We start from the raw sequence: 24,113 nt of genomic DNA on the forward strand, positions 1-24,113 counted from the left end.
AAGTTTGCCCTACTAGTGCCAATTCATTACATGTGTTCTTTGTTATCGAAGCTTGCAAAATCGCTTTTCGCTATACAAAACAACCACTGGCAAAGACAATAGGTCTGGCGCTGGCAAGCATGATTTTTGTATTTGTTTTTTTAATTTCATATTAAAATGTTAAAGCAATAAAAAGTAAAAATACTGTAATCTTAAGTGGTGCTCATATGGTTTTATACATAAGCACAAAAATGGCCCATTGCAAAAATAAATATAAAAAGCGAAATGTAAGCAGACTTTGGCCCACCAGCCATGGCAGTGAAGTAGACTTACTTTTTAAGTGATGGTACACATGCAAGAACAAAATGCCATCACTCGAAGTGAAGAGAGCAAACTCCAAGGTGGCCTAAGGCCAAATATGGCTAGCCACGTAATCAAAAATTTCATGATATGTTGCCATATTCAATATCTTAATTACTAAACTTTTTAAAGATTAAGGGCCTGATTACAACTTTGGAGGAGGTGCTAATCCGTCCCAAAAGTGACGGATATACCACCAGCCGTATTACGAGTTCCATAGGATATAATGGACTCGTAATACGGCTGGTGGTATATCTGTCACTTTTGGGACGGATTAACACCTCCTCCAAAGTTGTAATCAGGCCCTTAGTGTCTTAATTTCTGTGCGAAATGAGGCTGTATTCCAGCAGCTGTGTTTTTTTTCCCCCCCCATATAATTGATCTCAGAGTAGGAGTGTCATTTTTTGTGAAATGTCAAAACACAAATATGCTTTCTTTCGGATTATTCATTGTATCCATTTTTCTCTTTCTGGAAAGATTGGGTCTGCTATTAGTTTAAGTCTACTAGGAACAAAAAACATTGAGATTCCTGGTTAAGTTAGTTTACATATCATTTATTTAAAATACAAAGTACATTTTGGGGCTAAAACAGACATTTGTCACCTACTCTATCGACCTCTGTAGGTTGAATTGTAGAGTGGACTGGCAGGTTTTGTAACGGCGACCTTGGGATCCAGCACAGATTCATGTGTGGAATGCATTCTCACCTATTCTTCTTGCTGTTATATTTCATTTGGCTGATCCGGCTCATTTTCCTGAGTGGCGGTACTAAAGTGGTAATTTGTTAGCCTGAGTTTTGACACAAGAGCTGTCAAACGGCTCTACTGCTTACAATATCCTTAGAAAGGACTTTATGTCCCTGCTTCAAAACCCTTGCCTTCCTTCAGGGAGCAGCCTTCAGTCATTGGCTTCAGATTTTGTCTATCACATCTTGGCTCAGCCTAGAGTATTCACCTTTCACCTAATATTTTTGGCTGTTTGGTTATATCATTCCACCTCCATCATTATGTTTGCTTTGAACTGCATTAGGAACTATTTTAAGACCTTGGATCTCTCGGTCTGCACCTTTTGGCTGCCTTCTGTGTGTCGCTCTGTTCCACTTCTCAGTTCACCTCTCCTATCCTAGTGCATATCTCATTCTTCTCTCCTAGCATTCTCCTGGATCTCTTCACCCCTTCCCCTGTGCTGTAGTCGTTCCTCCATACACCAACCTGTTATCCCCTCCCTCCACCCCTCATCCACCACCATCTTGATCTCTATCCATGCCCTGTGATCTCCTGGTTTCCTATGCCCAGCCTTCCCTCCTCGATGTTTCTCCTAAGAGCCACTGAGACTTTTTTTTTCCTTTACATAGAAATTTAAGCCATACTTTACTGAGTGCATCCTTGTCCTCAATACCATCTTCCTGTTTCCATGTCAAAAGTTGGTCGTGTGTTGAGTGAAGCTTCATTATTGTCCTTCCTTTGTTTCTATGCCATAGAAACAAAACATGACTACAATGAAGGCTCCCTTGTCATCCATCCTTTATGTGAAATAGAATAAAAAAGAGAAAGACCAGGAAGATTTCTACATAGCCACATTAAAACATCCAGAAATAGATTCCAGAGTATGATTTCAGTTATAGCACGGAGCACACACCAACATTGATGAAGGGAGATCATTTGAGGGGGTTAGGACACAGGTGATGGAGCTTTGAACAGAGGGGTCAGAAGTTGGAGCATGAAAAATGTGGACTTTCAGAGGTTCTTATAGTCTGAGGTGGGAGGAACGAGTGTTCGAGTTGAGGCAGAACCTGGAAGAGACCTTCAGGTGGTAAAGTAAAGTCTATGGATGTCATTAGTAGAGGGAACAGTGCCTGGAAGAGAGGGACCTGGACCATAGAAGGACCTTATATCCCAGCATGGCAGCTGGCCTCCCCTTGTACATGTCAGGCGGCTTTGCCACATGTTGATTAGTCCGTATCAAAGAAACAGAACTGTGTTGCCAGAGTCGTGGAGGGGCCATCCTTATTAGTTTCACATGACTTCAATTTTACAGTGTTTACATTGGTTGCTTATAGCATCTTGAAAATATTTTATAGCTATTACTGGGAGTTTAAAGTAATTAATCGCCTTTCCATTGCTATCCTAACAGAGGTGTTGGAGTGAAAAATGTTGGAAATTCTTGTCCATTCTTTAGTCACTTTACAGTTGAGCAAGTAATTTCAGGTGTTTCGAGCTCGTCAATGGGACCTTCTCCCCAATTATGTTTCTTAAAAAAAAACTCCCAAACACTGTGACTGTTAAAGGAAAATCTATTTGTTTTCATGGGACCCGCATTTTGGTAACACAAAGTACTTTGACGCCTACTGGATCCGATACTTTATACATTTTTTGGAACTCAGTCTGTCAACTCTCCAGTCAGTAGTTAATTTGTGCCTGTGTTTGCAGGTGATGAGATACCACACTCATTTCTGGGGTGAAGACTTGTCATTCTCCACCATCAAACTTTGAACCTCAGCAGGAGAGAGGAACGCAGAAAATAAGACAAAGAACAGCAAAGAAAGAGAGAAAGTAGGGATGAAAAAACAACCAACAAGAGTGAGATAGAGGCAAGAAGTGATCGGCAGCGGAAGAAAGAGGCATGAGGTGGAATAGTGTATAGGCTGCTTTGGTATTCAGTAGGTCCTGCGTTGAGCTCCCAAAAATACTTTGTTTCTACACATTTTTTTTAATCAAATTATTCATGCTGTACTGTCCATTAGTAGAAGTGGGTGGGATCCAAGAGGCACGATGTGCCCATACTTTTTTTTAATTTAAGAAAAATAGTTCCCCTGCTTTCTGTGAAAAGACAACTGTCCCGGGACATTTAATTCGGACAGTTCAAATTCTTCAGCTGACATGTCCTGTGCTGTGAAACCGAGGGAGGGGCAGACAACTAAACAAACAGGCCTTCTTGCCATGGTGCCTTGTTGCCTGGAGGAAATGTAAACTGGTTAATCTGTAAATGTAAAGGAATCTTGGAAGTCGGTATTGGCTTTAACTGATGGAATCACTTGAAACTGCCCGATGACACACATTTATTCTTTTGAGTGGTACTGTAAGGGAGTTACCAGCTGAGCTGTGAAGTGTGCTTTTAATGGACAGTTATATAAAGAAAAAAATCACTGGGTATTAATAAAATCTATATTCTGGAAGAACTATACTGTGTGTGTAACCCAAGGTTAAAATAAGAACTTGGGCATTCACAGTGCTTTCTCTCACAGGCTGGGATTTAGAAGTACTAAAAATACACAAGTCACAGTTTATTCCCTACTGCACCAACCAAACCTCTGCAGTGCATTAACGAACAAAGGTTTCTAAATGTACAATAGTGCATTTTCCAATAATTACCTTGTATTTATTTTTCATTCGAGATGTGCATTATTTTATACATAGTTACCAGAAGGTGAAAGACCAAAAAAAGTTACAGAATGTTTTTTTTTTTTTTTTTTAGCTCGCATTATTCCCCATCCCGATAGTACGCAACATCAGAGCTCAGATACTTTCTTTTTTAATGTGCTTAAGTTAAACCAGTGGTTCAGTCAATTTCTACCTGCAGATCAAGAAAGGTTGAAGCGGCTGGTAATGATGGTTGAACGCCCAGCCTCCAGGTGGAGGTGGCAGAGGGCGTGGCTGATCTTTCACGGTTTCCTATGTGGATTACAGACCTGACAGTTCAGGTTCGCCCACGTAGGCCCAGTATACAGCTTAATGGCTGTACACGTCGCAGCACGAACCAGTCAGTGGCCGTCGAGTGAAGCCTCTGCTCGGTTCCAGCAGGGACTGAGTGCAGTCAGAGCGGATGTGATGTCATTACCCGGTTTGGTGCTGTCACTACGTGTTGGGCCCACGTTATGTTTGGCCCTGGCCTCCTCTCACCGGTGTAGGCGGGGCCCTGAGGATGATGTCAATGGCTGCAATTCAATCACGAGGAGGTGGCTGTCTAGCATGTCTTTGTCACGAGGAGGTACGTGTTATAGATGCCTGAAAAGTGCATCCATCCACAAATACGTAATTTGCAAGATAAATTCGAGCCTGCACACGACCCGAAGCTGTGAATTAGACAGGCCAAGGAGACTGCTTACTGGAGCCATTTAATCAACCTCCCTGAACAGGCCTCATGCTGAGACAATACCTTTAATTTAGATTATTTCAGTGTTGGAATAGCAAAAGGTCTCACCGCACATGTATTTACAATAAGTTAAACAAGCATTGGCAAAACAAATAAGTCTCAGCTTTCTCAATGATTTTTTTTTTAGTCATTTTGTACAGAAGCACAGCTGCTGGGCAGCACGGCTGAAAGAAAAAAAAAGTGCCAAGACACATACACTGCTAGCTAGCAGTGTAATAATGATAAAGACTAGAGCCGTTGGCATTGTCAGTGTTTTTTGCCATCTTGTACAGCAGCACGGTTGCCGTGCAGCATGGTTGAAAGGGAGAATAAAAAGTGCCATAACGTGTCCAGTCTGCCACTGTACAGCATGGCTAAAAATATATTGACAGTAAATAGCTCTTGCATTTGTGAGACCTATTGGTTTTGCCAATGCTTGTTCTTATATCTAACTATTACTGCTGTGTGTGTGCAGTGTCGGGAGGGGGCAAGCTCGGGGAGCAGCCACCAATCCAATCCCTGCTGCCTTGTGAAACTAGTGCTCTGCTCTCCCTTTCTACCTTCATGGGCCTTTCAGTCGAGCACTGGCAGTGCCCAGTGGTGCCAGCCAACCACAGACACATGGAGATGTGGGCAACAAGCGCCCTCTGCCCTCACCTAAGCCAGGTAGAAAAGTACGACTAAGCACCTGGCCGGCTAAGAATCGAAAGTGATGTGTTACCGCAAAGCAGACACAGCTCTTGCAGCCCAAGCCCAGCCGGTCGACCAAACACAGGTAGTGAGTTAAGCCTAGCAGCTTGAACTATGGGTAACCAAAGACTGAAATATTCAGAGAATGACTTCAACTTCACCTGATCATTGATGGTGGATCATTGTCAAATTTAATACAAATTGTAAAATACTGAAATTGCTTAGCATTGCCCTGTGATTGGGTCATGTGCTTCTTTACATTTAATAACCTGCTGCCGTTTGAACTCCAATAAAGGATTGCTTTCTTGTTGTTGTGTTTTTTTTTTATACAGGTTTGGGTTTTTAGGCGGAATGACCCAAGTGCTTGAGTTATCAAACATAGTTCCCCAGTTACAAAGTCTGCAGCTTTGGCTGTAACTCCACATCGTCTCACAAGGCCACCCTTCCCACCCCTCCTCCCAAGAGTACCCCCCCCTTCAGCCCCACCTATAAACTGCGCCTTTGGTATTTCACATGGATTTGTTCCTGACAATAAACTCTGTTGGCCCCTTCTTGCCATTTAAGCAGTGCTTAATTTGTGCTTGTTGTTTCCGGTGTGAGGCACCAGAACTTAGTTTGGAGGGCCAGCACTTATTTGTCTGCCTCAAGCACTTACTGTGAGCAAAAGACACATGGTAAAGACGGGGAAGAGAAAAACAAAAAAGCATCACCATGGGAGAAAGCAGACAGCTGCAAGAGTGAGCTGAAGGGGCAGGGAGATGCTGTAGATGGATTAAAGAGGCCCAAGATGGCTTCAGGATTACGTTGCCTCAGTATTGAGCGTGTCGCACATTTAACTGCATCAGCAGCGTGTTTAAGAGGAGAGCTTTGGGCACCGGCACGTTCTTATTTACAAATTAGGCACTGCATTTACCTGTGGGTCCGGCACCTGAAGGAAGAGCTATAAAAGTTAGAAGTGCTCAAGCTCCCACTGTTCTCAAATACTAGTTTTGGTGTACAAAGCAAAACAGAAAGATGAGCTGTTTCAACCTCATTTACTTATGCCTCGTCAGCCAGGCGAGCTTGCTCATCATGTTTAGTCAGATCAAGCAGTCACAGAATCCCTGGGAACCAAGGCACTATGAGTGTATTAGTCGGCCAGCTGCTTATTCTCACCAAAGTCACCCCCCCCCCCTCAAACCTCCCTTCCCAAGGCTGAGTCTGGGGAAGCGGTCACCTGGCTGTTTCGGAGGGAAACACCAGAAGGTTAAAGAAAACCACAGCACCAGATGCTGAAGTGATGATTGGTTCTCACAGAGCACTCCCAGGGAAGTGGAAGGCCCACGTGAAGTGGGAAAGAAAGGTGTTGATGTCTAATGAAGAAAAGGGGGCTGTGATCCTCCAAACTTGTCTGATGGATGAGTGCGTGACCCTGATGATGGATGCATTTCCACAAAACTTGTTTTAAAAGCAGGGGTGTATTCTGTGGAGGCCTCTTCTGCTGTTCCCTGCTTCTTTGTACCTTTTTAGGGGGATTTCTCACAGGGATGCAGTTCGGAGGCACCACCTCCAGGCAGGCACAGCACCCGGTGTGCAGGTGCCCGCCAAACACCCAGAAGTTGCTGCTCTTAATCAGCCTGTGCTCATGGTACCCACATAGGTAATGCTTGCACCACATCTAAAGCCTGGTAGTAAATAGTCCCATTGAATGGGCTTGAAAGTGTCAGCCGCTCAAAAATTTAGTTACGCAGGAGAGTTAGTTGGGGCAAGCGACAAGGTGGGAGGGGGCAGTAAAATGATGGACTACAAGAGGAGGGTGGGACAGGCAAGCAGTACGAAGGATTGGCTTGGAGGCCAAGCAACACCACAGATGGCAAGTGGGGATTTAAGGGGGTGGGGCAAGCACGGACAGTGGGTGGCAGGAGGGCAGAACAGCAAGCAAGACTGGGATTGCACGCGCACGGGGGTCGGGGTGCAAACACTTGCTCTCCTGTGGAATGCAACAACTCAGAAAAAAACATGTACCTTCAGAAGCACAAGGCCAATGAAAGGACTTTGGCTGTGGACAGGAAGCTGTACTTGGTCCACGTTCTACGGAATGGACTGACAGATTAAGAGACTCTGAAACTGGGAGTTGTTAATCAATGAGAAGCGTCAAAGGAAATGGCCCATTGGTCACTGTTTGGACTGTGGAACACAGCAATAATCAAGGTTCAGTGGGCTTCTCTGGGTCCAGGTGCCACTGCTGCTCTAATGCTATGTACGCCTCTAGTGTCGACTTTAAAAGTAGGAGGCATTTTGTGGGCGTGACTTTCCATACAGTCATGTATCCTAAATCTGCTATATCATGATGCCTCCCCTTCTAGTTAGTTATCAAACATCCCTCTCCACTGCTGCTTTTTTACTCTTCTACCCTGTGTCCTTTCACCCCCTTTATGGTGTGATAAATCCCACAACCCCTGTATCCTTCCATCTCCACCATTAGTCATACTTTTCCTCTGAGCACTCAACCCCGCCTCCTCCACCTTCATCAGTGCACAATCTGCCCTTCAAACTCAAGTTATTTGGAACTATATTTACATACAGATGGCAGTAGAAAGACCTGGATTGTACAGTACGTGTGCTTTGCTTAAACACTCTAAAGCTGTGCCACCCCCTTACCAGCGATAACCGGTCTACAAGACTCACTGTGTGCAAAGTCAATTTTCTCCTGCAACTCCCTGTGCTCTCAGCCAGCCAAGTGGCTTTAATTCATTGGTTCAAACCAGCACTGGGATACAGAGCTCTTCAATTAGTTGTACAGAGGATCTCTTAAGCAGAATATTGGCTGTCATCTTTGCCATTTACGTCTTTGCTCATCACAAAAAATAAAGATCTAATCAACAGCAATCTCCTCAAATACAGTCTGCAGGTATAGTTAGTGCTACAGATTTTATGAACGCTTTCTGCATAGGGACAGTTGGCTCGCCTTTCTCACTGTCACTGATGGACATTGTCTAACTGCGTTTGGTGCAGAAATTGCAAGTCTCTGACTTCCATTCTGTGCAAAATTGTAAAAATTTGATTAAAGACCACCAAATTCCCCAAATCAAGTGCCATTACCTTTATCTCCAGTTTGTGCCCCGGCAGTTCTTGGCTACGGCATTCTTTTCAGATGCTTTTCAACTCATCAGCTGCCATGATGAAGATTCTCTAAAGTTATTGATATGGGATCAAAACGTTAGTACTTTTCAAGTAGTGTAACTATATATACAGTTAGAATGTTCAACCATACTGTCATGTGTTCTAATCGAGGATCAGTTGGACTGGCTCGTCAGCAAAAACAAAAAAAAAACCTTGGCACCACTTGTTCTTACTATGACCCTATTTCTCTTTATTTCTATTGTTCTTATGTCACTTATTACATAATAAAATGTCATGCAGTTTTTTTTTTTTTTAAAGTGCACGTTGGCTAATAGCTTGGGCGCCCACAGTTTTGGTGCAGAATTTGTATTTGGTGGGGATGTTCTCAAAGGAAAGGGGTCGATAAAGGCATGGGTATGCCTATGGCCATTCCATGCCCTCGGTCAAAGTGGGTAAGGGAACCAATGCAGGGTTTTCCTGCGGATAGAGTCTAGCGTGGTGATCTTGCGGTCTGACATCCTATTTCTAAAAAACAAAAAATTATATAGTCTTAAACATTGTTGTTAAATATCCTAGTGTTTATTTTATATCAAAGTTCTGCTTCATGGACAATGCTAAGCCCTCCCCAACTGCCCCAGAAGTACCTGTTGGGTTCTGCTCCACAGATACAATTTCCTTATGGATGCAGCAGACAGGAAGCTTTTCGAGTATCACAGAAAATGAACTGCTGGCAAATGTCAGAGACCTTGATGCCCTTGTTGCCGTGTGGTTGTACCAGTGTCACAAAAGACCCTTCAAGCAAAAGCGTGTTCTACCCTCAGATGAGGGACAAACCTATGAAAGACAAAAATTTAGTTAAGCAACATGCTAGCCAAGCAAATAAAAAAACAACAGTTATATTTTTACATGATATTGAACTGGCACCTGTTCAATGGCATTGGAACAACCAGAACTTTTCAGTTTCCAAGGCCCGTTCGTGAGCACCTTATTCAATGTGAACTTTTCTTTGTGTGCTGGGACTTACAGTCCTAATTTTACAATGCAATTAACAGGGCAACAAATCCCAGAATGCACTAAAAAATTTAAGCTGACGATTTCCTGCTTCAGGCAACTGTAAAACCTGCAATCTCAGCCCAGGTACTGAGTGCATCCCTAAGGGGATCGGCGTCTATTCGCCATACTGCCTTTGCAACCCCTGGTCTTGGGTGTAATGAAAGCCGCAACATGAACAGGAAGTAGTTTATGTAGATTCCAGCCACTGCCCTTCTTCCCGACCTTCAGCAGCAAATAAGTCCTTTGAGCTCTTGTGGAATTTCCCAGCATATCAGTTTTTCCGGCATGTAGATTCCTTAGGGTTATCCACTGCCCTACAAGTTGTGATTGAGGCTGTGACTTTTGGGTGGTGCTAAATTGTATCTTACAGAATTGCTCCTTTCCGACTGCTCAGACAACATACATTAGGAACATTTATGAATTCTCAATTTGTGTTTTCACCAGTAGAGCCCAGAGCAAGAACCATACTGTTCTTTTCTTATAAGGTGTAAGCAGGTTGCCTGAGGTTTTGTTGGCCTCCACAACAGTGCTGAATCAATTTAATTTCGTACATATTTATGTTGGTTCGTGGTCTGCAAATCTTTGCACAACACTTTTAAAAGTGTTTAAAAAAAAATATGAAAATTAATGTATTAAAATGTTGCCTTTAAAAAAAACACTGTGAAAAACACAGTTGGAAAATTATACAACGGAATATCAGACCTTAAACTCTCTACATACTAAGTAATAATACAAAATATTAAGTAATATCTTAAAGTGATCCTAAAATGTGTATTTCTTACAAAAGATAATTGATACTAATTACGACCATTTCCTAAACATTCCGAGCGGCCACTAGCCTAGAGTTCTTTGTACTCTTTGGCAATAACTCGTTGTAGTGTATGATACAACTGAGAGAGATGGCCTGGCACATTGCCCCGTACAAACTGTTCATTTCCTTCATGGGTTTGTAGATCGTTTGTCCTGGAACAACTCCTTAAAAGTTGCACGGGGTGTCGATAACAAGGGCACAGAAAGCCATAATCTGGGTCCTGTTTCCAAAGCACAGGAACAAATGTGACAGATCCTTATCCTTACATGATTTTTAATATTGACGCCTTCTGTCACAGAATGTTAGGGTAGTAGTTGTGAAACTCTCTCTTTTCTGTTTGTTTATTAACTCCCATTGATTTTTGGAAGATGGTATTTCCGCACAAAATGTTTTGAACCATTCTAGTTAAAACTGCAAAATGTATGCCCTGTGTAGTGGTCCAGGAGGTGCCTTTGCCACAACGAAGGCACTGAAATACCATCATCCTTTTGGCATTTTCACAATTTCCTTGATCATGCACTACCACCGTTTAGTGTAAATCTTCTATAAATTGCTTTTGATCTTTAAAAAAATTAAATGCTCTACACTTGAAGAGTAGAACCAGTTTCTCTCTCCTTGGATACAGTGAAGGATTTTTGTAATCTAGATTGTGACCAAGTGGTACATTAGGAGATACTTCACTCAAGGTATTTGCATCTCCAAAAACAACTGAATCGGTAGGAGAGCAACACTAAATTACCAGCAATAAGTTGTGCTTTACCTTATAGGAAAAACATCTGATAAGATGAAGAGTATCTCTAACATAAAATACACTTTAACTTTAGAAACAAAAACTTTTGATAATGGTGTTAAAGTTCAGGGGCCTACATTTTTCTGCTGCATCCCAGTGGTGCTCAAACGGACATATAGTCCATCTCCAACTTCATTACATGGAGGGAATCTGAGGAGCCTTCACAAGCATCAACTTTTACTACCCAGGATGTGCACATATGAGAAAGGCGTGTCATTTATAGCCTAAATTCAGGGCTTCCATTTCTCAGGGAAGATTTGCAGGAAGTTAAGTGGTGTGACAGTTGCCTTTGGACGTGGATTGTAGTCGCTTTTTGTTTCTTAAGCATAAAACATGTGGAAAGAGTTGTGAAGTGTGTTGCCTTTCAGACGATAATTGCGGTACAAATGTGTTTCACAAAGGCAAATTCTCCCCACCACTCATTCCCCAGGATAAATGTCTTCTATTTAGATCACTAGTATTTGCATTTTCCCTTGTGCTGAGCTTCCACTGATGAGTAATTGTTAGCTAGAACATTCTTCAACTCTGGTCGGACAATCGAGCTATATTTCCCTTTGTCGCGAGTAAAATTCTATCCTATTACATATGTAAACAGACACATTTAAGGTCTCGCTTTTCAATGTATTGGTGGTGTTAACATATAATATTAGTTATTAGCTGTTGGCGGTATTTGATTTTTTTTTTTTATTGATTTTATCACATAAACATGTATAAATTATGTGTTTTTAGATTAGTGTTTTATAGGGAATTATGGATTTAAAAAAAAACCTTGGAGAGGGTGGTAATTGAAAGAGATCCCTTCTTACTGGTGACAAGCACTGGTCTTAGTTTCCCCAGGTTATAAGCTCTCCCAGCAGAGGAAACTGAAAACTTGTTGTTTTTTTAATTCCAATATAAAAATTTCTCTTAAACACACTTCTACGCACAGGCGGCTCAAATGGAAGCCATTTTGGATAGGTGAACCTTGAATGATAAACAGTAGTGACCTTTCCACAGATCTCCCATCTACAAAAGAACGCATGATGTTGCTAAACATTTCTCCATGGAGATGTCTTCAAGTAACAGCATGTAACCATGTAGCATATATTCCAAAAATGTTTACCATGCAAAGTAGATCTCTCATTTCGTTATCACAAACCTACCACCCCACACATGTGGTCTACCAACGTATCTATGTTCAGTGTTGATATATAGAATGGCAGTATGCTGCAGGCACAGATAGCTATCTGATTTTAGAGGTATTTCCGTAGGACTATCCTATCAAAAACATTTCCCATACTACCTCGGAGGTGCTCGGCAGTATGTTGGTTTTACATTTTTTTAGGTAGTTAAATGATTTAACAGAACTCTAAAAGTATCTGAGTTTCAAAATTTTATCATTAGGTATTGCACCGATATAGGTTCATATTACTTTTAAATTTGTATGCACATAGGACAAAATATTAAAATCAGGGGCCATCTGGTAATCAGGAGAATAACGTACTGATTGATTGCTTTCATACATAGTCATTGATGAGAAGCTGTTAAGTGCCAATATTGAATGTTAAGTTTGTTTTCCATATTTTGATTTCCAGAAAATTTGTGGTCAACTCCTCATCAGAGAAATAAAAGTATCCTTTTGTTTCTCTTTTCTCACAAACCATCATCTAATTTTTACAGAATGTTCCAAACTATATACGATTTTATTTGGTGGGACAACCTCTGGCTGCCAGTGAATCTGACCTGGGCCGACATCGAGGACCATGATGGGTTTGTCTTCGCCAAAGCTTCAGACTTGTATGTCTCGCTTCCAATGGCCTTCTTTTTCCTCATCATCCGGCTTATCTTCGAAAGGTGTGTATCCATTGGGGTTGTACTACATGACCGAGTAGTGCTCTTTGACCTAACTAAAGACCAAATTGTAATGTTGCTGTGCTCTCCACCGATTGAATTTGCAAAAGTACAACAAAATGTTGACCACTAAGAATGCATATTTCTATTCTTGCAGTGCATTTATTTAGACATAAGTAATTGGCGGAAAAGTCGTAATGGGTAATGAGCAGGAACATGGTAGCTTGGTTTCGTGGGTGTCTCAACAGCAGTTTAATTCCATACCCCCTCCTCAAGACTCCTGTTTAAGTTTAAAGATAAATCGGTTATTTTTCACCCCTCATTTTCTTGGGCTTAATGATGAATTACAACAAGGGCAATCTGATCCACAGAGCAAATCTTGGTCCACAATGCAAATTGTCAATGAATTGAAATCCTCAGCACCATTTGAAATCTGCTGTCTGATCCTTTTGCATAATCTTCTTTTCATCTAGAACACCTATACAGCAGTGCCCATTACCGTACGTCTGATCACCTCACAGAATGCAGTTTCTCTGTAGAGAAGATATGAGAGAATCCCTGGTTGCACTGGTGGAAAAATAGCTGAGACCTTCTTTCATTGCTGATTACCTTACGAAATATGATCTGACCAGAATACAATGATATTTGTGAACAAGGTTTTGGTGCTAAGGATAATTTAATACAACCTATCTTCTCATTGCAGAGAATATTACAGAGCACATTGTTGCATATTATATTTGATTTCCTACTCAGTCTCACTGCAGGAGAAATCACAGAACTCCTGTTTGCATTGCTGTTGACATTACAGAACATATTGTTTCGATGTTAAGACTGAAGAAGCACATCTCGTTTTGAGATCACAGAAACACGGAGTACTAAAAATTCTTAGAATATATATCATTCATGGATTAACATCCAGGACCTGCACTAATGTTTCTCAGATCAAATTTGATTTGCAATGTACTTTGTGCACGGGCACTGAAAATATTTTGTATATGCAAAACTTTAAAGTAAGCCAGTCTTTTCCAAGAATACCTCAAAACTTATTACAACCCCCCTAAAGAGCCTGTATCTGCCATTAACGTTATTTGGTGTAGGGATCCAATTTGATTGAGTGCTTTTTCTGATCATGTCTTTTCAGCAGTGATGACCTTTACCAAAATGTTGCCTTCTATGCGCCTACTGTAAAATATTATCCTGTTCCAGAACCTACTCAGTGTTTTTGTTGATTAGCCTTGAAGTGCACTCACCCTGTAGGTTATCCAACATTTTATTTCCTTTAATCTGTCCATGCAATATACACTCAGGTGCATCCCAGGACACCATTTTGTACAAGTGAGTCCAAATCAAGCAGCACTCTCTGACCATGTCTATTAACCAATATATATTGTGACATAGCATGGGTTTGGTCCACTTGCTATGCTTTATTGTGCGTGGCTCCCATTATTCATCTATGCAGAGGCAGCCGTGCACACTGACCTCTTCTGTCACACCTACATGTTTCGGCCCTGGGTCTTTTGCACATGTGAGGCCTTAATAAGCAGTTCCTCTTGAATGGATCATATTTAATAAAGTAACTCAGTTCATCCTTTCTTATGTAATTCTTCAGGATCACAGTGTAGTGTCCTTGGCGTATCCCACTCATGCTCACTCACTTAATTGGAATGTATATAATCTTAGCAAATTAAGATGAAACGTGGGCACCAGATCCGGAGTAGAGCAATGTAAAATGTCATTGATTCTTTCATTGTTGAATGAGGACTTTATGGTAGCCCGCAAAAAAGTGCAAGCATGCAGTGCTGGCAGGTTAGGTACAGCATGAACTCACTGTTTTTCTTCAAAAGAACACCATCAAACCAGGTCTCTGTATATGTGAATCTGTATTCTATCACTTGCGCTCTTTCTATTTCTTCTATGTAGCACTCTCCTATGTGTGTTGACTTAAAAAACATATGAAGGGTCTTGGGGAAAATTCGTTGCCAGTATTATCATTTTTGACAACTGTTACAGATACGTAGCAACACCATTTTCAAGAGTTCTGGGCGTGAAGGAGAAAAAAAAAATAAAGGCATCACCCAACGCCACTTTGGAGAAGTTCTACAAGTCATCTACGAAGCACCCTATGCAGGTGTGTATGGACAACTAGTACTTGCTTGCTCTCGGTGCCGTTTGTTCGTGGGGCAGGGCTTGCTCTCTAACATGGTCTTAACCGATGCCTCTTTTCCAGGGTCCTGTGTGCCTAATCAGTTGCATAGTGTTATTTACGAAATTCGACCAAAGGAGTCCTTTATTTGTACATCAGGAGATTGTGAGCACTGTGAAAAGGCTTGGTCTGCTAGGGTATGATTTCAGAATTCAAGGCACTTTAAGGAAGTCCTTTTTTGCACAGAGAAGATGCCTGTGAGAAGCTTGATTCTCACTCTTCTGAATACTCCATCACAAACATGACTGATTGCTGGCCCGGCGTTTTAGTAGTGCAGGCATCACAAGGATGCGAATAACCCATGGGCATGGTGGTGGAAGCAAAGACTTTCAAGCACTTTTCATGTGAATCGGGGAGGACGGGGGGGTCCGGGGCTTGGGTGCTACACACAGGAGACTGTGAGAAGGAATGATGGAAATTGAAGACAAGGTGGGTGAGCGAGGCACTGGGAGATATAGTGATCCTGGGAGAGGGGTCGGATTGATGGTGGTGAGTGACTGAGGAAACAGAAGAGATGGGGACTGAGCATTGGCAAAATTTCAGGGAGAGATGAGTGAGGAAGACCGGAGGAAATGGTGGTGGTCGTTAGGCAGTGGTAGGGATGGCGATAAGAAGGGCACTGAGGGCTGGTAAGACTGAAGATAGCTGCAAGTGACTGAGCCATGTGGAAGAGTGGCTGAGACCCATGTAAGCAATGGAAAGGATGAGAGTGCAGGCTACAAGTGGGCTGATGGTCAGTGGGCATAGTATTGGGGGGGGGGGGGGCTGAGTGTAAATGTGGGTCTAGTATATTCCTGGAAGGTCAATGATGAGAGGGGCAAGCACTTGGAAGGATGGTTTGTGTCAGCCACATTCTAGCAGGGCTAGATGGCCTCAAGATTGCTCTGAGTATAGTTGTGGTGAGTCTGCAAGTTTCTGAGACGGCTGAATCATTATAGCTCGAGAACAGGGGGTGTTATTAGCATGGACACTAAATCATGCAGCAAGAAATTCCAATTTATGCAGCATAATGTCGAACAATTTGCAATACTGTTACTTCATTGTTTTGTCACTGTTTGGGCAAATATTTCACCTTGATTGTACCAGTTTTAGACCCATATACAGCAGTTGAAAGATGACCAGTCAAACGTTTGCAAAGGGCTTTCCACTACTCAGAGACACTTGTCCCCATGCTTTCAGTCATTTTGTGATCCGTTTGAACTACAATTTTTTTTATTTTTTTTATAAATCTGCAAATTGTGCAGCAGGTGATGGATTATGTGGCAAACACAACAAATCCAGACCATACGAAACATGATGCAGCCGCAGAATCGCATATTTCTGGTGGCCCTGGTTATTAGTTGATCAGGCCCGGTAATGTTAATGTAGCATACTTTGACTTTGTTGGTTTCAGGGAGTGTGGAGATCAGGTTGGGCGTAAGAGGGCCAGTGATGAGGAAGGTAGGGTGACTTGGTGCTGAAGGCAGCCACTGAGGAGGATACTAGACTGGGTTGGTGTGACATAGGCCTTGGCATAAGTAACAGAGAGACATGCAGCGATTACAGAGCAGGTGTTGAGTTTAACAGGAAAGGGCTGGTGATTAGGGAGGCAAGGCCGGGGAAGTTTTTAATGTGTAATTGCTTATTATTATTTAAATTGAGTCCGGGAGGTAACGGACTTATTGTAGAGCACAGGCGCTGGGCATTATTATCTTTAATTTTTACCTCTAACTTTATATTGTTCCCTAACGTGCAACAGAAGAAGGGAAAGATGGGGGCTTCTAAAGTGCTTAGAAAACTAGAGGCAAAGGTCCTGATAGTGTGGAATGCGGGTATAAATGGAACGCATCACACCGTGACAAGGCGGGTGTTGTATGGGAATCACTGAGTTTGGGAGATGACCAGGCCTCATTTTAACTTCATGTCCATCTGTCAATTCTACAGAATGACCTCGAGCATCTTGCACAGCAGACTGGCCACTCTGTGCGGCAAGTGGAGCGCTGGTTTCGTACCAGGCGGAACCAGGACAGACCGAGCACCCTCAAAAAATTCCGGGAAGCCTGGTAAGTTCAGTAGAATCTGAACAGTTGCCTGCTTTACAGTAAATCAATGTACTGCATGTTTTCCAGCTGCAGAGCGACTCTAGGACTCTGCAATATTTGAAGCTACTTACCATACCACCAGCGGGGCTTCAAGTGAAAACCTGCTCATGAACTGCTCCCACGTTCTCTACAAAGACCTGCTACCTGGTCAATTTGTGTTGTATCTGCTCAGATCTGGTATTGCCTGGTACTCACTTTGACTTCAGAAGGCTGGCCACCTTGGAAAGATCCTTTTGCAAGCTTCCACACTTCAATGCCTGCTTAGCTTTATCTGACTTTGGACTTTTGTTTTCCATGATGAACTTGTTGGGCTGGGATTGGTTGAGTCCATCCCTGGGCTTCCTATGAACCGCTGCTCACATTCCTGTAACTCCTGTTCTGGGCTCCCTTATAATGCTATTAGCTAGGGGCCATATGGCCCGTGCCTTAAACCCATCTGAACACAATGACAATGATAACGTCAGGGAACCTGTTTTGCCTTTTCCATGATGTCACTAGTCTGGGATTCCTGGTGATTCCATTAGTCTAGCCTCAGGTGACTTATGTGCTTGCCTCCTGCATGACTTCATCGGCTTGTGATCAGGTGCTGTCTGCCTGTTATCAGGTGACCCACCACAGTTCTCAGCCTGCTGTCATCATCAGCCTTGGATGAGGCGACCCTTAGCCAGGACTCCTGTTGTCAGGTACCTAGGATCCAGTGACCTCTGCTCTCTCGTGCCATCATCACCTAGCATTGTGAATTTCAGGTTCAGTACTGTGTGATTTATGAAGGTCTCCCTTTTGAGTGGGAGGTGGAAGTAAGGCAGAACAGCCCATCTGTGCTGAATGAAACAGGGCGCACAACAGGTAAGGGGATAAGCACGAAAATGAATGGGTGGCTGTGGCAAAAATGAGAGTTCTTTGATTACACTCCCCCACTCGCCCCAAAAGCATTGCTAAAGCACTTTCTGCTTTGGACAACAAACCAGAGGCATGTTGCAGTTTTTCTCACAGTACATAACTGGTTGTGTCCTGAATCATATCAATAGTTTTCATGTTGTGTTTTTTAAGCATGGTTATATACTTGTGTTTTCTGGAGTATCTTGATTTACGCATGTCTTATGGTGGCGGTTAGTTTCTCTCTGTCTGTGTAGCCTGGTTTGTGTGCCTTGTAGGACTGCTAAGTGGTGTGCTTCTTCTCCGAAACTTGTTACAGGCTTTCTTATGGTGTGTCACATGTATATTCTTGCGCATGTTGCAAGCTGGTTCGGTAATCTGGTGTCAGTCAGTTTTGTGTTCTGGCATGTCACGTATTGTATGGTAGACAGTAGCGGCATTTGACAGGTGTCCCAAAGATTTGTCTCGCTATATCATCATCTGTTGTCTTGTGGCGCAATGTATTATGTAGTGTTTGCTATCTGGTATAGAGAATCACACATTGCCCTGGTCCCTAGCATGTCACATTTTGTCACGTAGCCTTTCTTGCACAGGTAGTGTTCCTTGCCCTGTTGGCCCCAAATGTGTTTAAACCTTTGTGTGATATGTTATGCTGTGTCTCAGATCTGGAATGTCACATGTAGAGTGGAGTGGCACATAAGCCGGCATGATGTGTGTTGACATATCTAGTATATTGCAGGTTTTCAGTGACATGCGACGGGTTCACACATGAATTTCCTATGATCTGGCACAGCCTAACAGATATGAAGTTCTCCAGTCATGCAAGGATTTACCAGTTGTATCTTGTGGCTTAATTGTCACAAGTGAAGACCCTTGGTCCTTGTCTGAGAGTCTGCAGTTACCACTCGCCCATCTTTTCTTTTTTTTCTTTTTTTTTCAAGTTGGCGGTTCACCTTCTATCTGGTTGCCTTCATTGCTGGGATGGCTGTTCTTATGGACGTAAGTATATAACTTGGCCCTGCTCCGCTATGTGTTGCTGCTTTTCTTGTGAATCTGGAAGCATAGCCTCACTGCTATCCCTCTTCCTTCACACAGAAGCCATGGTTCTATGATCTTCATGAAGTTTGGGCTGGATTCCCCAAGCAGGTGAGTGACATGCTGCATGTGTGGCCATCAGAAGGCACTGGGCACCGAGTAGTGTGCACACAATGCTCTAAGAAGTTCAGTCTATAAAGGGTTAACAGTGTAACACAGGACTCTTTAACTTAAACAGACCATTATCTTGTTTATAGTTTATGGCCTACAGCGTGGGTTACCCTATGTCAGGGCTCTGCAAAGTTGGTCCTGGAGAGCCGGGTCCATGCCAGATTCCTAGCATATTTAGAAAAATGTAGAATTCTGAAACATCTTGTTTCTAAATGTGGATATGCTAAAAATCTGACATGGACCCGGCTCTCCAGGACCGACTTTCCAGAACCCTGCCCTATGTGATGCTTTCAGTCCGCACTGTGGCAAGATTTGTATAGGAGCCATGGCCTAGAATTGGCAGGTCCTGCATGAGGGGGTACAGCATTTGCAGGCTAGGTTGTGACCCACACCCTGGTAGTGACTATCCAAGGCGTTTTCAAAAGTCAGGAATTTCACGGACTGTAGAACCCTAATGTGAGCACAGTTTATGGGGTCATGGCCTGCATAGGGATGTGGTTCACAAGATGGTAAACGGGAGCTGTCAGCACTATGACAAGGTCATCGTGGAGCCAGGTGGTACATGGGATGGCTGCACTCTCTTTTGATGGGTTCCAGGAAAGAAAGCTTTACTCTGGGGGCTCAACAACAGAACTGGGATTTCTCTTCCACAAAATTAAACCATAATTTTAATTTTCTCCTCAGACACTATTGCCATCGCAGTACTGGTATTACATGATTGAACTCGGCTTCTATTGGTCGCTGCTGTTCCGTGTTGCATTTGACGTGAAACGAAAGGTGGGTTTATTTATCAGTGTGGTGGTACAAGATGAAACCCATTCCCGTGAAGATGTTGGCGCACTGTACATGCATTTGTTGAAGTATAAGGGATACAGACGAACTGGTTAACACAGCTGATGGTGCATCCTAGAAACATACGCAACGCCAAAGAACACTGATCATTAGATCAATCCTGACTATGGACCAGATTTCTATTACAGGCCGTGCTTTCTTTTTTTCCACATTTGTTTTTTTCTGCATTTCTCTCTTGCTCTGGATCAAAGTCTGATGATGAAAAATAAGCTCCAGTCCCATGCTTACCACCTGCATCCACCAGCGCAAATTTAGTACTGTCTCGTTGTAATGTTTCAAATTCATTACAAGGTGATTAACCCCTATTACATGACAAATCCACACTAAAGATTACTCTCTGACCCAAGAAGAATGAACGGAGAGGAATGTCAAAACAGTTTGTGTTGTCATTTACCTTTTCAGCAAAATTTGTAAAGTTGGTAACTTAAAATCAGCTATCCATTGCAACAATGTGCTTTTTTTATTTCCACTACAAAAGTGGTTAGTTTGGTCAAGGCTACAGTGAATCTGCTACAAATGTTGAAACATTACTGACCAGTGAAACCTTCTAATATTCTGCTGCTATTTCCCTGCTCGAGACAAATTTGATGGTGTGAGAATTCTCTTTCTGTTTAGTGCCCCTATAGAGATTAATGTTTTCATCTCTGAAAGTAGCACGCAGGTTTGAAATAAACATAACTTTGATTTACCATATGCATTGCGGGGACACCATCTTTGGTATGTTCACTGAATATATCTGGTTGTCAGAGCAGGTTTACCTGTTTGTGTTGTTTTTTTTTTTTTTCACCAGTATGGTGAATTTACCAATAATGAAATATATGACAAACAGACGTCTAGTCTATGCAAATTTGAGACAAACCTCTTACGGTTATGTTGTATGCATTCATATAGTGTTATTGTGACCTCAGTATGGTCCGGATGATTATCATTGACTAGTACCTGAGTGGACTGTCAATACTTTTTGGTTGGAGTTTTAGTTTAATCATATCCAATAATGTTTGGTAATGTTGGAGGAGATTAATGTATTGGCTAGTGACTGTTTAGATCCAGCTATTCAGCTGTATCGGGCATTACAAGCTTGGATACGGATTCATAATTGGGTGCCATGTACGTTTTTAAGTGGATATCGGAGGAGGGAGATTAGTCTACCACCCAATTATGTCCACCACCTTCACTGGTGCCCGGCACTTCTGACTAAGTCCCATGTTTGTGCCTTCACCCAGCCGTTGCCTACTCCCCAAACACTAGAACATTTCCATGCTCTTATATCAGTCCTATCCAGATTCATAGTCCCCTGTCATTTAATTGAAAGAGGATATACAGGCAAAGTAAACTGTGATCTGTGCTTGAGATAAGGCGAGTCCTTCCAATGGTACTTCTAAGGCTTTCCTGACCATCATCACTTTTTCCCTCCACTGCAGGACTTCAAGGAGCAGGTTATTCACCACCTGGCCACGATCATCCTCATCAGCTTCTCCTGGTGCGCCAACTATATCCGCGTGGGCACGCTGATCATGGCCTTGCATGACTCCTCTGACTACCTGTTGGAGGTGAGTACGCTGCATATGTCTCTAGGTTCTTGGTGAGTGAAGAGTGTGGAGTGCAGACAACCCTGGCTTTACTCTAGGTTAAAGGCCCCCATGGGGAAATACTGGGCACTTGTATGTATGTATGTATGTATGTGTGTGTGGTGAGCGGGAGGTTTCAGGTGGAGGGGGCGAGACTGAATGCATGCTAGAGGTGGGTGGAATGTTTCATTATGCCCGCGGGATTTTGTTCACTCCGCATTACTCTTTGACGCAAAGTTCAGGCCAAATTCTGCCGGTTGTCACGTGGCAGAATTTTTCTTCAGAGAGGCTCTAAAAAATGCAGGTTAGCGAACGAGGTTTGGCGTCCCCAAGCGCCATTTTCCAACGTGGGTGGTTGTGAGCAGACACAATAGATTTTCTACTAGAACAGCAGAAAAATCAATTTGAATGTCCGCACGCATTGTACAAAGCATGGTGCTGTTTGCACTGATTCTTCAGTGCCGCTTGTACTACCAGCGCTATATTGCAGCACGAGCTGCATATTTTCTGCCCATTAATGAAACTCCTTAGAATCTTGCAGAGTTTTTATGTAACTCTGTAGAATTCCACGAAGTGAAACTCTGCGAGTTGCACCCACCCGAAATGCAGGCCCCTGAGGACTTCAGCTTGGCACATCTCTATTATGTCGATCATATATTACCTGGGACAGAAGATGAAAACGAGAACTTGTTTTGAATGTGGAGGTTTGGAGCAGAGCATACTCATGAATAGTAAAGCAGGATCCCACTCAACATGTGTGGCCACTTACTTCCACCAGTAGTTTTCTGGGCTCTGAACCAGCCTTGTGCTAGGTCTTCCAGTACTTGAGTCACTAAGTGTCCCATCCATCTTTGAGGAGAGACCCATCTGTATTGATCGCTATTGAGCAAGAACTTCCTTCCACCCTCCGTTGCTGGTTTGGCACCTGCAGCACAGTTAGTATTTCGTGCTCGTGATGGTATCCGGATCACTGCACTATAAGGATATGTCACACTTAGTTTGGTCCTGATATGCTTGATGACTTGGAAGGCGCCACAGGTTTCAGTGCAGCAGTAGTTAACTTAGCATCTAGGTCATGTTTGCTGTGCTGCCTCAGGCAGAAGTAATGAGCTGGGCCCAGGTCTAGAAGAGGTAATTATGGTTGGTATGCGAATTATCTCAGCCTGGACCCGGTTAAGTTATTTGTTTACTTTAGTAACTGACTAGTGTTACATTGTAACAAATAGGTGCCTCTGGGCCCAGCCACCGGCTCATTTCACATGATTTTGCACGAGATCCTCATCCTGTTCTGAACCTTGTGTACTAAGATTTGGCCACGCAGTGTCTTGGACATTTATGTTTTTTTCAGCTGCTGCCCAGAATGGGTGTGGCCAGGTAACGCTGTCACGGCTCTCACTGAATAGAGGGCAGCACAATGTTTTTCTCCTTGGGACTGACTTCCACATCTTGGCGGCAGTGGGTTCTGGGATGTCCCCTCCTCCGTTCAGGATTATAGAACTTGTGTTAAAGGTGGTGGGACCATCCTCCAGGTTCAGACACTCGTCTGTGCACTGGCGAGCGCGGCCTCCCTGTACGACCAGAAGCAGAACTCAAAGCACATTTTTGCAACATCCTGCAGTGCTGAATAAGCTTTCGCCTTTCACCTGCACTGCCAGGTGGGTCCAGACCGCCCCCAAAAATTCAACCTGTCGCAGACTGCCAGTTCTCTATCGAGCTTGTCAGCTGAAGAGAGAGCTGCAACATCTGCAGCAAAGTGAAGCTGGCTGGATTGCTCAGATTAGCTGTCAGAGGGCACTTGGCACAGACATGGTCCTCTGGGTAGGACTAGAATTTTACTAGCACTGAAAGTTGAAGAGAAGGACCGGTTCATGATCTCTGGGACTGGAGGACTCAGGAGTCTGTGTCGTCTAGCCCTTGTGGGCTTAGAATCATGAAGTTCCTGCCTCGGAATCATACATTTCTGGGCTCATGCTTGACGAATGCCAACACCGTCAAGATAAAATATCAGCTTGTCACCTCACAAGTGCTTAAGCGAAACTGAGATATAAAGGCAGAAGTTTCCAGCACTGTATGCATTCAGTGTTAGAAGTAATTACTATAATACCTTTTATATAAAATGTATTAAAAATTATTTATCACGACCAAAATGAACCCTTATCAGGAACCGCAGACTAATGGAAAAACACAGTGAGGTTCTACACTTAGGACTTGCAGTTTGCTTGAAGCTCCTTGGTGCTGGTTCACTGCAGGTAACATAAGGATATCTGCAGCTAAAGAAGTAACCCACTCAACTTTCTACATACAATACAAATGTGTGACCTCTGTGGTACATGTTGTGCATTGCTCTTTCGTGTTTCTTGCCATGAGCTGCGCCCTCAGGGCAGCAGTAGGATTCGTGGATGCTGGAAGGTCAAAATTACTATTCAAACTCTAGCCCCAGAATATTTGGGGAAAGAGACTTTTTTTCAAAAAAATTCAGGAGGCTTATTTAGTATTCTTGCTCCAGTCCTGGAATAAGTTGGGAAAATTTATAAATTCCCCAAGTTTTTTCTAGGAATGGTTGAAAAGTAGTAATTTTGAA

General features: G+C 43.0%; 1 protein-coding gene across 2 annotated transcripts in view; it reads left to right on the forward strand.

Moving 5' to 3' along the window:
• The window catches only part of CERS2 (ceramide synthase 2), a 107,251-nt gene that overhangs the window by 68,875 nt on the left and 14,263 nt on the right, over positions 1–24,113 (forward strand). For both annotated transcript variants that reach the window (XM_069218520.1, XM_069218521.1), the window contains exons 2-8: positions 12,576–12,749; positions 14,757–14,874; positions 16,873–16,991; positions 18,848–18,905; positions 19,002–19,052; positions 19,797–19,889; positions 21,386–21,514. In XM_069218520.1, coding sequence (XP_069074621.1) covers positions 12,577–12,749; positions 14,757–14,874; positions 16,873–16,991; positions 18,848–18,905; positions 19,002–19,052; positions 19,797–19,889; positions 21,386–21,514 — 741 coding nt within the window. In that variant the 5' untranslated portion in view covers position 12,576. The remainder of the gene's footprint in view (positions 1–12,575; positions 12,750–14,756; positions 14,875–16,872; positions 16,992–18,847; positions 18,906–19,001; positions 19,053–19,796; positions 19,890–21,385; positions 21,515–24,113) is intronic.

This window comes from Pleurodeles waltl, chromosome 12, assembly GCF_031143425.1.
Source record: "Pleurodeles waltl isolate 20211129_DDA chromosome 12, aPleWal1.hap1.20221129, whole genome shotgun sequence".
In the NCBI taxonomy this organism is placed as follows: Eukaryota; Metazoa; Chordata; class Amphibia; order Caudata; family Salamandridae; genus Pleurodeles; species Pleurodeles waltl.